A 13,525-nucleotide genomic window follows, 5' to 3' on the forward strand; every position below is an offset into this window, starting at 1 on the left:
ATGAAGAGACTGTATACTTTGCTGAAAAGGTCACTCAAGCTGCAGATATCTCAACTCATCTAAGTGGCCTGAATTTGAAAGGAAAAAAAAAGTACAGTGAGTTCAAGAAGTGGAAGGACACCAATAAATCCATTAATCAGTAGTTGGCCCATACTCAACTGAAAAGACGAACACACGAAAAGGAAGTCGAGTCGGAATGCACTGACCAGGGAGTAGAAAGGAAATGATCAAGCCAACCAAAAGGTAAGTAAAGGGAAGGCTCTACTCTTTTATAGGGTCGAGCATGCAGACGATGCCCTCGCCACTGTCCCCCGCATCCGAAGAGTGATCGCCGACGGCAGATCATTCTCCCACCTCGCCACCAAGACATGGAACACCCTCCCATCCGCCTACGGCAGACCCAAGGCCTACTGACCTTCAGAAGACTCCTCAAAACCAGTCTCTTCCAACAGAAGCAGTTTTCTCCCACCCCATAGCGCCTTCAGACCCTCACGGGTAAGTAGTGCGCTTTACAAATGATTTGATTGATTGAGCATGCGCTGGCGCATTAGTCTCACTTGTGAGACACTCTTGTATACAGAAAATGGTTTGGAGCCCGCCCATTGCTTACCATTTTTTGGCTTGCATGGCACTCTTCTTTACAGCCTAGCAATTTGTCAAGAAAGTCCTCATATCATTTCCATTCCTCAATCTGGAGCAGGGACCAACCATGATTGAGTCAACGTAATCAGTGCCAGTCCTTTGCTCCTGATGTGATTGAGGTACTACTTTGTTCTTTTGAACTTTTAGTGCCCTGCAAATAGAAGATACTTGTCTGGCAAAAACGTGCCCAGCAGGACAAACAAAACTGGAAAGATTAATTTTCTATAGTTAACTTTCTAACATTCTACTAAGTTTTCTTTTCTCACTTTGCACCTCCAAAACGCTTTTCATCAAATCCTGCTTCCAATCCACACCAGATTACGCCCTTGACTCCAAGGAGAGAGAGGGTGTGGAAAATGGCCAAGCTGTCGACTTTGGAACTGGGGAACCAGTATTCAGTCTTCGTACTTCTGGTATGCGAGATCTAATGGCTTTGTCAATGTTTATTTTTAAAGCTATTTTGACAAGCATGGCTTAAAGTACAAAGAAATTCTATGATACAGAAATCGCTTGCTGCTTCATAGTGCTTTTTTGGTACTTTCAACCATGCTGAATTCAGTATTTTCTTTGCCATGTTGTGCCATGTGGCTAAAAGTAAAAAATAAATATAAAACGTTTAAAAAGCACACTAAAGTGGCTAGCATTGTGTGCATCATAGCATTTTTTTGTATGCTCATAGCATCATAGCATTTTTTTGTATTTTTAGCCATGTTACAATGCACCTACGCTAATATACAGCAGGTCTAAAAAATATTCACACCACCAATGGATCTGGTATAGGAGAGACGTACTGGCTTTGCCAAAGCTTATTTTTTTACGTTATGTTAACAGGCACACAAGTGACAGAGCAGGCGCTGAGTAGGAGCAGGTTGCCATGGATTAGCGTGGCACTACTGGAACCAGTAGGGAAGTTCCCGCTACATCTTTTTCCCGTTTTTATTTTGTTGAAAGCAAGCTCTTTCTTTCAGGATTTCTCTGGAAAATACACCTTTTGAATCATGCTTTTTGCTAGGTAACAATGAAAAAGAACACTGGGTATCAGATATAAGCGAGGTGCCCCTGGCATTTTCTGCCAAATCTTTTTGTGTTATTGGAGAAGATACGACAGAGGAGAACTGCTGAATTTAGTCTCTGAAACATGCGAGGATAAGGGGAAGACGACTCTGCAGAGACTGGACAGATGGGAAAGATTATCAGGCGTTGCATTGGCCTGCTTTCTTATATGTTGGTGTTTGGGAACGCCTCTACTCGCTTGACGTCTCCTCAGTCCTCTACCCTGCACATCTCCTAGTCTGTATAACGTATAGAAAAGAGAAACTTTGAGCTGTGCTCAAGAAAACATCAACCCAAGAGTGGCTCACCAGGGCAGAATGAGATTAGGGATTTACTGGCCAGTAACATCTAGAGCACACACAAGAGAGATTTTGGAACAAAGAGACAGGGAACCAAATTTGCTTGTTCACTACAACTATTACAGGTATAGGAAGTTTTATTTTTAATTTTTAAATCAGCCATTCACTGTATTATCTTAACCGAAAGGAGTGTAGTCATGCACAGGAATACATCACCTGTACATCTGATAGTAAGATTGCGCAATGGACTACTGCATCCACTGATGAGATCAGGAATAGCATAAAAGGTGTTTCAATGCCAGCAGGGCTCCCCCCCCAAGACTACCACCCTTCCAACTTTCCATATTGCCAATCAGACAACTGGTTACGGCACACAGGTATACAAAATCACTACGCAAAAAGCCAGATCTTGCCTCTAACTGGCAACCCATGCTGTTACAGCCACTCACAGCAGTGAGTCTGCATCAAGGCGCTACATGAGTGTACTGACTGGCCGTACGTTGTCATATACCAGCAGGCCATTTTGCTAAGCATCTTTTGCATTTCTGAGTTACTCTGCTCAAACTTCGAACCCCAACAAAGCAGCACTAGAAAAATTAACTTCCCTGTTTTGATAGCTGCAGTGCTGAAAAGAAAGGGATCCCACCAGATTTTGGTTTCAGCAACTGCTTCTAGGCCGGATCCGGCTGACCCAGGGAAACACGCTGAATTAGTCCTGGTACTATTTAACAACATGGTACATAGTTCAGCAACACCCACACACTCGGAGTAGCAGTGTAAAGGCAGGAAGGGTGGCTTTCATATTTTAACATCCAACTGGTCACAAAACAAAGGCCTGAATTAAAAGACCATCATCGTGCCTGGGAGAGACTGGAGCTTAAAACCTAGACGCCAATGGAAGGAAACGAAGGCGCAAAGCTTATGACTTCACAAGTACTTAAGAGAAACTATTGGAGACAGGTTATTAAGTTTGTTCAGCTCCCAATGTAAACGATATGCCTCCACTGCAATAATGCAAGATTAATCGGGCTGTATGTACAAATATTTATTTAAAAAGACACAGACTATTTTTTTTTTCTTAGACACACATCCCAGATTATGTTGCCAAAGCACATTGCATCAAGCACAGAAACACAAGTCATATCAGCGTATAGATCAATGTGCAGGAAATATTACATAAGACAATAAGGGTTATTACGTGTATGAATCAAATATCAACCATAGTTGTAGAATATGCCAAGCATGAACAGTTAGGAGAAACACAAAGTCAGGATATACAAAACATAGAATTCTCCCAGAACTGTGTTAACCACTAGAGTTATCACACCACTGTTATAATGCTCTCAAAATTGTTGGGCATATAAAGATCTCTGCAACTGATGTATTAACCCTGTACAATAGTTAAAATGCAGCCTCTTTGCGACCAAATTAGTAATCTAGAACAGAATTACTGTCAAGTATGTCCGTGTTGCTTATTTCTTTGCAGCACTTTAAAAAACCAAAAAAACATGTATAGAACATACTACCCCACTGGGTTTCAGTTCGGATCCCCGCCTACTAAGGGTGGCTACACAGATGTGTGGGACATGGAACGTAGCTCCTTCCCACTTAAATGTGGGGCAACCCTTTCCAGATCTTTGGCACCCATTTCTTTCCCTGTTGAACTCAGAGCTCCGTGAGCTTACCAGCCCGAAATAGCTACGCCTTCTATGGCTTGGAGGGGGGTTGCGGGGGTCTGAGGTTTGATGCAGGGGAACTATTGCATCACCATAAGACTGCACTTATGTATTTATTTATTTATTATTTATTTATAGCACTTGTAGAGCGCGAACGAAGGCCCTTGGGCATCTCTGCGCTAAAATATCTGCTGTGTTCAGCCAAAATGGGGGGAGGGGGGGGGGGGGGGGGGCTGGGGGGGGGGGGGGGAATCACTGATTAAAAAGCCAGGTTTTAAGTTGCTTTCGAAAAGACCAGAGAGATGAGCTGGTTTTAATGGCCAGTGGTAGAGTATTCCAGAGTTTGGGTGCTGACACGAGGAATCTTCTGTCACCCCATGACACCAGTTTGGTACGGGGTACCACTAACTCATGTGAGTTAGAAGATCGCAAAGATCTAAGGGGACGGTAGGGAATAAGATTTTGAGTAAGAAAGGCTGGTCCCTGGTTATGCAAGGCTTTATAAACAATGCAAAGGGTTTTGAATTTTATTCTATTCCTGATAGAAAGCCAATGGAGTTCTCTGATGGTTCCTGACACTGAGTGAAATTTGGGGACACCTCCCAAAAGCCTGGCAGCTGCATTTTGGATGGCTTGCATTTTATTAAGAACTCTTTCTTGTGTATCCAGGAATAGGGCATTGCAATAGTCCAGGGTGGACAATACCAGGGACATAATCAGAGTTTTGCCTGCTGAGGCCGGGAGGAAGGGGAGAATTTTTTTTATAAGTCGTAACTTATAAAAAGCAGAGGAGGTGATCTGATTGGCATGTGGGAGGAAAGTAAGACGGTCATCAAAAATGACTCCCAGATTCCTCACCCTACTTACGGGTGTGGGGGGGGGGGGGGGCCTAATGACAGCGGCCACCAGCGGGAGGACCATTCCGGGGGTCAAGTTTCCGAAGATAACTACTTCGGACTTATCAGAATTCAATTTCAGGCAGTTGGAGGCCATCAAGTTCCCTATGGCTTGCATGCCCAGATTGAATTCGTCAGCAATTTTTTGGCCATCATTCCTGATGGCAAAGACCAGCTGGGCATCGTCAGCGTAAGATGTAAGGCTCATCCCATGTGTTCGAATGATATTAGCAAGGTCCGACACGTATATGTTAAAAAGTGTCGGACTCAGGGATGAGCCTTGGGGTACTCCACATGGCAGTGATAGGGTGGAAGACTGGAAGGGTCCTATGGTAACCACCTGGGTCCTTTCTGCCAAAAAGGAGGCCAGGAGAGTCTTGTCCTTTTGCTGAACACCCATGCTTTCGACAAGGTCGATCAAGATGGTATGATCGACCGTGTCAAATGCTGCTGACAGGTCCAGCAGTATAAGAACTGCTGTTCCCCCAGCATCCCGAATGGCTCTAATATCCTCCGCAGCCTTGATCAGGGCCGTCTCCGTCCCATGATATTGACGAAAGCCAAACTGGGAATCACCCAATAAGTGATGTTCCTCTATAAAGGCTGAGAGTTGAAAATTCAAAGCCTTTTCGGCAATCTTCGCCAAGACTGGGAGGTTGGCAATGGGCCGACAGCTCTTAAGTTCATCCATGTCGAGATTCGGCTTTTTCAGCAAAGGTCTTATTAGAGTTTTTTTCAAAGTAAGTGGGTAAGTACCTGTGGTAATCATGATGTTACAAATGGTGGTAAAAACAGGAAGAACCACTTCAGTGACTGAAGATAAAACTTTGAAAGGACATGGGTCAAGGGCGGAGCCTGCTTTAATGGAGGACATAATATCCCTAATCTGGGCTGTGGAAACCTCCGCAAACTGGAGGAGCGATGGGCTAATCCTGGGGATACAAACCAACTCAGAGATGGTTTTAGGAGTGGTTTTAACACCGTTAGCGAAGGCTGCATAAATATCATTAGCTTTATTAAAAAAGAATTTTGCCAGCGCATCACAAAGTGGTTGGGAGGGGGGAGGATGTAAGTTGGGCGAGTCGCCTGCTAACTGTTTGGTGGTCTCATACAAGGCCTTGTTGGAGTTTTTAGAGAGTTCTATTCTCTCACAGTAAAACTTGTTCCGTACCTTCTACACAATTGTTTCTGTGTTCTTAAGGTCTCGGAGTACCAGGGGGCTGACGGGGAGGATCTGTTGCGAGAGCGTTGTTTGGCCTGAACCAAAGCGGAGGTCGAGGATCCCACCCACTCATTAAATTGAGTAATAGCAGTATTTGGGTCATGTGAAAGGAGTGGTTTGGAGGTGGTCAGGAGTGATTCTAGACTGTCGCTGTCGATGTCGTTCCAGGCCAGATACGTCTGGCGAGGGCTGGCACTTGCCATAGGTGCTCCAGTGTCATTGGTGATAAATGAAGCCATTACGACATAGTGATCTGACCAGGTGAGGGGGAGTACTTCGGTAACATGTTTGTCCTCCAAATTAGTAAAAATCCCATCAAGAATAGGACCTCCTTCGTGAGTAGGGAACTTTACCAGCGAGGAAAGGCCAAAGGTTGTCAGGTCTGCCAGGAGGGTAGCTGTATCATTATCTTCAATTTTATCAAAATGAAAGTTGAAGTGAATGAATGAATGAATGAAATGGCATTTGTAACGCGCAACTATGCCCAATGGGCGTCAAGGCGCCTAACTCAAATAACTAGCTGTCAGCAGTCAGAATCAGAGCTTACTGGTATGCTTTAATGAAAAGCCAAGTTTTCAACGATTTCCTAAAAAGGTCAAGAGAAGGCAATGACTTGATCTCAAGCTCATTCACCTAAGATGGTGAATGAGCTATCAAGGGCAGACACTTCCAGAACAGACCCAATGTCGGAAATGAATCCAGACCTATGCCCTGGTGGACGATAAAGGAGGATGCCTTTAAAATTCACCGAAGGAGTCAGTTTAATGGAGAATTAAAGAGCCTCACAGGAAAGGAGCGGTATCACATTGGTTCTTACCGCATATGAATCGCGAGCAATGATTGCTATCCCACCCCCTTTCTTGCGTTGTCTATCCAGTCTATAAATAGAGAAGCCGTGAGGAACAGCAATAACTAAGTCCGGGTCGGACGCGCTGTCCATCCAGGTCTCTGTCAAAAATAGTAGATCTAGTTTATTGTCCTCTATTAGTTCGAATATTTCCTGTCAGTGTTTGCCGAGCGATCGGACATTAATAAGGGCAATTGAATAAGAGCTCAGTGTATTGTTAGGGTTACATCGAGGGTGTTTCAGATATAAGGGTATTGATGCGGAGCAGTTCAAACAAGTTCAAACAACAGTGAGCTAAATTTCCAGTAAGGAGGCTAGGATCGAATATTGTACAAGATTGGTCTTGGGGGAGGCGCCAGTGCCGAAGCTGACTAGCTGTGTAAGTCCCTCCTGGGGGCAAGGGATGAAAACCAGGGGGAATGGCCCTAGGCTCGGTCCAGGCGCGGACGGGCGCAGACGGGCCCGCCTTCGGCACGCCGCCGGCGCACCCGCTGCGCCCGCCCGCTGCGCGCACCCGCTGCGCGGACGGGCGGTTCGGTGGTTTAAATACATCTAAAGGAGTGGGAGGAGGGTGGGAGGGACGGAGATCTGCAGCGGGAGCCTTCCCCAGCCCAAAATGGCGGCTCAAGTTAACATTCCACATTTCTTTACCGTGAGGTAGTGGTTGCACCCCAACACAGACTATACCCAAAATGGCTGCAGCAGCAGATCCTTCTGCTGTGACCCTGCACGTAGTGCTGCTGAAGGAGGCTGTGAGCCCTTGTGTCGTTTACACAACAAACTGGGCTGAGGCTTTATGTCTTTGCTTAGCCCCTTCAGTGCTGCGAACGTCCAACGGTCGTCGCGTGCACTACCTCCCCAGTGCTGCGCACGACCATTGGACGTCCATTCAGCACTAGTTCCAATGGACAGCGCAGCACTGGGGAGGGATATTTGCGCCGCATCAGAGGGGTTAAGGAGCTCGTACACCACATCAAACTCCCCAATCATTAAAGGTGCTATCCTACCCATACTTGTCCATGCATGACTCAACCACCGCATAGTCATCACACCTTTCAATGAAAAGTGGCCAAAATGGAGGAAAGCTGTACTGCAGACCACAACATCCTTCCCTCAATAAGACAGCACGTATGTCGCTAACCACACTAAACGGACATAGATCAAAGTAAGGGCAGCAAAAAAGCATGATCTAGAAGTGCTTTAACACAGTGAGACAGGGTCCCACTTCCACCCTCCTAATCATGCACAGGTTTCTACACATCATAAACATTGGATGTTTTAATTGCCTAAAGCAACTAGACTGCATGGGTTTGCACAACCTACGATGCATGGTGGAAGGGCAGCAAATATGACCATGACAGACCTTCATGAATGAGATGACAACGTGGATAACAGTCACATTATCGAGAATTTTCAGTGAGCTTGGACTGAGTGGCTCTTCCCCAGGAGATTCTCTGGGTTGTCAAATACCAATTGAAAAGGCAGGTCCTGAAGCACTGCAGGACTCCCAAGTGCCTCAAAATAAAAGAGCAGACCAAGCACTGGACTCAACATTGTGTCCGGTTAAATACAATAACTGGCAAAATATTTTAGGCCACAGGATGTTGAGACCATCTCTATACAACGGACCTTTAGATGAGCGGCCCAAACACACTTTTCAAAATACTGCAATTGTCTATCACATAGAGGACATGATGCAGTCGAAGATTAAATGCTCCAAAATATGAACCAAGCGTTGTGTTCTCATCTGTTAATAACAGGACATCCAATCTCAAGCACCCACAGCTCCATGGGTTCGGAATATGGACAAGATAGGCCACTGAGTTGTGCACTTTACCAGGAGGATTTGGTGACGTTGGTGGAAGGAATGAGGTAAAAGAAATATACAATATTGGCACCCCAATGAAAGAAAAATTGCCCCTTAAAGAATCTCTCCTAATTACCATCAATCGAGGCCGATCAGAGGGGTGTTCCAGGTACTCCCAGTCTGCATTTTTCTGAGGCCAGTAATGAAGCAATATCACCACCAGGTAAGTTGTAGCGTATAGCCCACACAAGACACCATTACACGATTACACATGTAGGAAGCCTCACTTCATACAGTTCAGTACCCACCACCAAAAGAGCTTATGTTTAAAAAAGAATCAAAAAGCAACAGGACTTCACCACGTATTGGCCAGGAAATCAGAATTCCATAATGAGCCTGGCATTTAAAATCGGCCTATCCGTTCATCAGAAATAGCTACATGCTCAGCAAGCCACAGTTGCCACACCATAAATATGGTAGAGATGCTAGAAAGCCACAGCTGCAAACACAACCTCCAACCTCATTGATTCAACACAGAAGTAATGTATTTACTACCATTAAATATTGTACAGTACGATTCTTCAAATAGGAGAAAGATCTTTTTCAACATGTATAGCTCCTTATAACGGATAAATATTACAACAAATGTTCTGTTTTCCAAAGTCAGCAAACAGTTGCACGTCAATGAGTGACAATGAATTGAAGGCCGATTAACATTATGAAAGGAACTTCTAAAAACTAATAGGAGAGGGGGGTGAGCTCGGTGCCATGTCTGTAAATATTGCAAGAACTCCAAGACTGCTAATGGTATAGAGCACTGTTCCTCACTAGAACATGGTAACACTGAAGAAAACATTGCAACTGTAAAGTAAGCACACAGCAAACCAAAGTCCTCAGGAGCCTACTGTGCGTTTTACAAGGAAACTGCTAAACTTACTCCAATGTATCTGCCTTAGACAGTGTTGTTAAAATAATTTCTTCTCATGTTTGATAGGACAGGGACCTATGGAACCTGCCAAAATACTCAGTTCAAAAAGACATGGACTACATCTACTAGTTTAACACAAAAGACAGATTTCCTTATGTAGCTCTAAACTTCCCTAGTTAAAAACAGTTCTGCATACGCCTGGTTAAAGAGAAATTTGGCTTCCTGATATACAAGTCAAATCTGAAAAAATCCTTTCTGTGATACTTTTACCTAAAGGCACCTAAAGTTTTTACGCTGTAAGGTGCATCACATTAGACTGAACGGTATGGGAAGAGCTTGAAAGTTTTTCTAAAAACTGTTGATGCTGCAATTATTAGAACAGCTAAATCCCTGCTTTACTTAAAAATGTGTACGCGCTCATTTACGGACATAAAGGAAATATCTTGGGTTCTAACCACATAGGCATGCAGCTTATCTGGTATGCCAACGGTCATGAGGAGGGCAGCTCAAAAGGCGAATTATGGTCTCCTCTACAATTGTTGTAATATCCAGAAAAAAAAGTAAATAAGATACCTGACATAATTGAACTTTTTTTTAAGTGGAATTATTTTCGGTTTTTCTAGCCACTACAATGCACTATGGATCTATGCACATTAAAAGTATGCTTTAAAAATCACCACTGTGCATTCAGAGTCCACCAGTGCTTTATGCAAATTGGAAAGGTGGAATTTCTGTCTTAATATCATTTTAGTACTGCTACTCACAGCACGAAGATAATGACAGGCTCGGATTACAAGTCTTAGGTTACTCACCTCTTGAGAATGAAGGTTGTCAAAAAGAAGAAAGAAGCCCGAGTTGTCATCAATGTCAATGCCCAATTCTCGTTGAATGTCCTTTAGCTCCTCCGACATTCCAGGTCGTGTGGATGCATGTAACATCCGATTACTGAAAAGAAATGGGAAACTCAGCTGAATATAAGGAGAACTTATAGCGATGGCACAGAAGTAATGAGTGTTGGATACAGCAACAATCGACATGTGAAAACCACACAAAAAAAAAATGACAAAAGGAATATTTTACAGAGATAAGAGGATCTGAAAATAAACCTGGTATAAGTGACAACCAATCACTTAGTAACTCACTGGGATGAGTGGGATGTTTAGTCTTCAGCTAGGAGAAAATGTTTAAAGTAAAAGAGGAAAACTAGTTCAAGATGTACTCCTTAGGAAATAAGGTAACATTACTGTGAACTGATCATGTACATGATGGTTATACATGTGCAGATTACATACTACACAATAATGAATACAAATCAATTAACACCATCTCGAGGAGGAGCTACGCGGGCGTCCATGGTGTAAGCAGAGGGCTCCCGAGACCCACGCCGCCCTTTCGCGACTATCCTCAAAATATCCTGGTTATTATTATGGGCTTTTGAAGATCTACTCTTGCTGACTACTATCCTTTCAAAATTTGAATTTGGACGTCGGGAGCGGATTCTACGTCAACTTCATCTTTCTGGCCTACCCCGACCAAGACAGGGGACTCAGCTACTTCGGGGGCCGGGGAGTAAGTCAACAACAACGGCCGGAGGGACGTCTCCACAGTCAGTCTCATTGTAGCTTTCGGTTTCGTTTTCTCCTCAGCCCCTTGAGTGACTATTCTACGAGCGGATCCCAAGTCGGTGCACCTCCGACCCGCTGTGATGTCCTGCCACGTCTTTCTATCCTTGATTTATCCCTTGGTCTGCACTCTATTGTTTTGGCCCTAAAATTTCTGATCCTGTATCCCATCAGCACCGGCCATTTTCACCAGGTCCAGAGGGCCCCTTCGGGGCACGGATTCCAATATGGCCTCCAAGCCTGAGTTCGAGAGGCGCAAGACAAAGACGCCGGTCCGTGGGGGACCTACTCAGACTAATGTTATGGACCGCTATACTCAACCGAGGGGTTCCCCCGGCGGTACCGGCCGTTCTCTTCCAGACCCCAGGACGGACTCTACTGCGCCATCGGAGGTTTTGCTCCAGGACCTTATGAGCGCCATTACTGGGATGAAAGCTGCCATGGGACAACAGTATGAAGCTCTTGCCTCCAAGATCGATACTGTGGCTATCGATGTTACACTTATCAGAGCTGATCTGGCCAAAACTAATGAGAGGGTCAAGGCCTTGGACTTAAAGACCTCTAGTCTTATCACTGATATGGCGGACGCACAGTCGGAAATCGGCAACCTACGATCGTCGCAAGACTTGATGGCCAAACGACTGGACGAACATGAAGATAGGGCTCGGCGGAACAACATACGCTTGGTGGGAGTGCCGGAAAATCTAGAGAACACCGCGCAGACCTTCTTGTAGAGGACTTGATCCTCAACCATCTTGCCCCCGCTGGACTCAGCAAATTCTTCGCTGTTTATCGTGCGTATCGCTTCACAGGTGGGAAGTTGCTGTCCTGGAACGTTAATGGGTTGGGGGACAAGATAAAATGTGGTGTTGTGTCTCAGTTCCTTCGACGCCAGTCCCCTCATATTGTTTTGTTGCAGGAGACCCATCTGATAGGAAATGCTTGCCGGGCTCTAGATAGACGTGGGTATAGGCTGGTTGCTCATGCTGGATTCACCTCCGGTTCCAGAGGGGTGGGCATTCTGATTACATCCTCTCTGCCCCTTGCAATAGAGGAGATAACGCTTGATGATAGAGGTCGATATGCTGCTATTTCAGGTAGATGCGGGTAGATGCGAGGGTAAGATGCTCTCTATAGTCAATATATATGTCCCTCCGGGTCTGCAGGCCACTACCTATGCCGACCTTGGTCGGCTTCTGCTGGGGCTTCTCGATGGTTTCCTTATTCTTGGGGGGGATTTTAATTCTGTGGTCTCTGGTAACTCTGATCGCTACCCGCCCAGAGACTTACCGAACTTCCAGAAGTGGCTTTCTGAACTGCTGGAAACTTTTGGGTTAGTGGATGCTTGGAGGATGCTACATCCCGAGCATTTACAATACACGTTCCATTCTGGGGCCCACGGTAGTCTCTCTAGAATTGATTATCTCTTACTGCTGTCGGCCCAATCTTCCTTTGTGCCGGAGGTTCGTCACCTCCCCAGGGGCATCTCTGATCATTCTCCCCTGTGGCTAAGAGTTGCGGCTGGGGTAGGTAGTGAGGGGAGAGTTGCTCCTGTTAACCCTTGGCATTTGCGAAACCCCAAGATGCGCTCTGAGCTGGTCAAGGCCATTGATTACTACTTTAATGAAAATGTGGGGTCTGTTTCTTCTTCTGTTTCATTGTGGGAAGCTTTCAAGACTGTTATTCGGGGTTGTTCACTGTCATTGATTGCTGCCGCCAAGAGAGTCAAACATGAAGAATTAGCGCGTCTTGAAGATGAGATAACTGTACTCGAGAATGACCTGGGCGGAAATGATACCCCTGCCATTTTACACTCCCTAGCTCGTAAGCAGGCTGACTATAGAGCCCTGGTGACTGACGCTGCTAAAGTCATGAATAGAGAGCAGCAGGGTAGACTCTACGATGTGGGTGATAAGGCGGGTAAGCTCATTGCGTGGTTGGATAAGTCAGAGAGAGCGAATCGAGTTGTGCGGTGATTGAAAAGCCGAATGGGGATCGTGTGACTGACCCGATTGGGAATGTTGATTGCTTTGTGGAACATTTCCAGACGGTCTATGCCTCGGTGAGCCATAGAGATAAGTGTGACTCCCGCCTGCTGTTGCGCGATATCGCGTTACCCTGCCTCTCTGATGAGGATAGGGCCATGATGGATGCGCCCATTACAGTGGATGAGGTCGCCGGTGCCATTCGCGCCCTTCGATCTGGTAAGGCAATGGGGCCCAATGGCTTGCCTATTGAGCTTTACAAATTACGACCCAACAAAATGGCGCCCTATCTGAGAAACATGTTTCTCGAGGCATTCGATACTGGTCTCCTCCCTATTGATCAGCGCCTGGCTACCATCGTTGTCATTCACAAGGACGGTAAGCCGCGCAACTGTTGTGCCTCGTACAGGCCTATTTCACTGCTTAATGCTGAGCCCAAAATACTTGCTAAATTACTGGCTAATCGACTTGATCCATCCGGATCAATCCGGTTTCATTCCGCACCGAAATACCGCCCTTAACCTCAGGAGTCTCCACGGAGTTCTCGC

At 45.5% G+C, this 13,525-nt stretch overlaps 1 protein-coding gene across 5 annotated transcripts in view; it reads right to left on the bottom strand.

Annotated features, from left to right (window-relative positions):
• Positions 1 to 13,525, bottom strand: part of ACP6 (acid phosphatase 6, lysophosphatidic) — a 147,494-nt gene that overhangs the window by 82,565 nt on the left and 51,404 nt on the right. For all 5 annotated transcript variants that reach the window (XM_086935492.1, XM_086935496.1, XM_086935493.1 and 2 more), the window contains exon 7: positions 10,183 to 10,315. In XM_086935492.1, coding sequence (XP_086791618.1) covers positions 10,183 to 10,315 — 133 coding nt within the window. The remainder of the gene's footprint in view (positions 1 to 10,182; positions 10,316 to 13,525) is intronic.

The sequence above is a fragment of the Lissotriton vulgaris genome, chromosome 8, assembly GCF_964263255.1.
Source record: "Lissotriton vulgaris chromosome 8, aLisVul1.2, whole genome shotgun sequence".
Taxonomy (NCBI): domain Eukaryota; kingdom Metazoa; phylum Chordata; class Amphibia; order Caudata; family Salamandridae; genus Lissotriton; species Lissotriton vulgaris.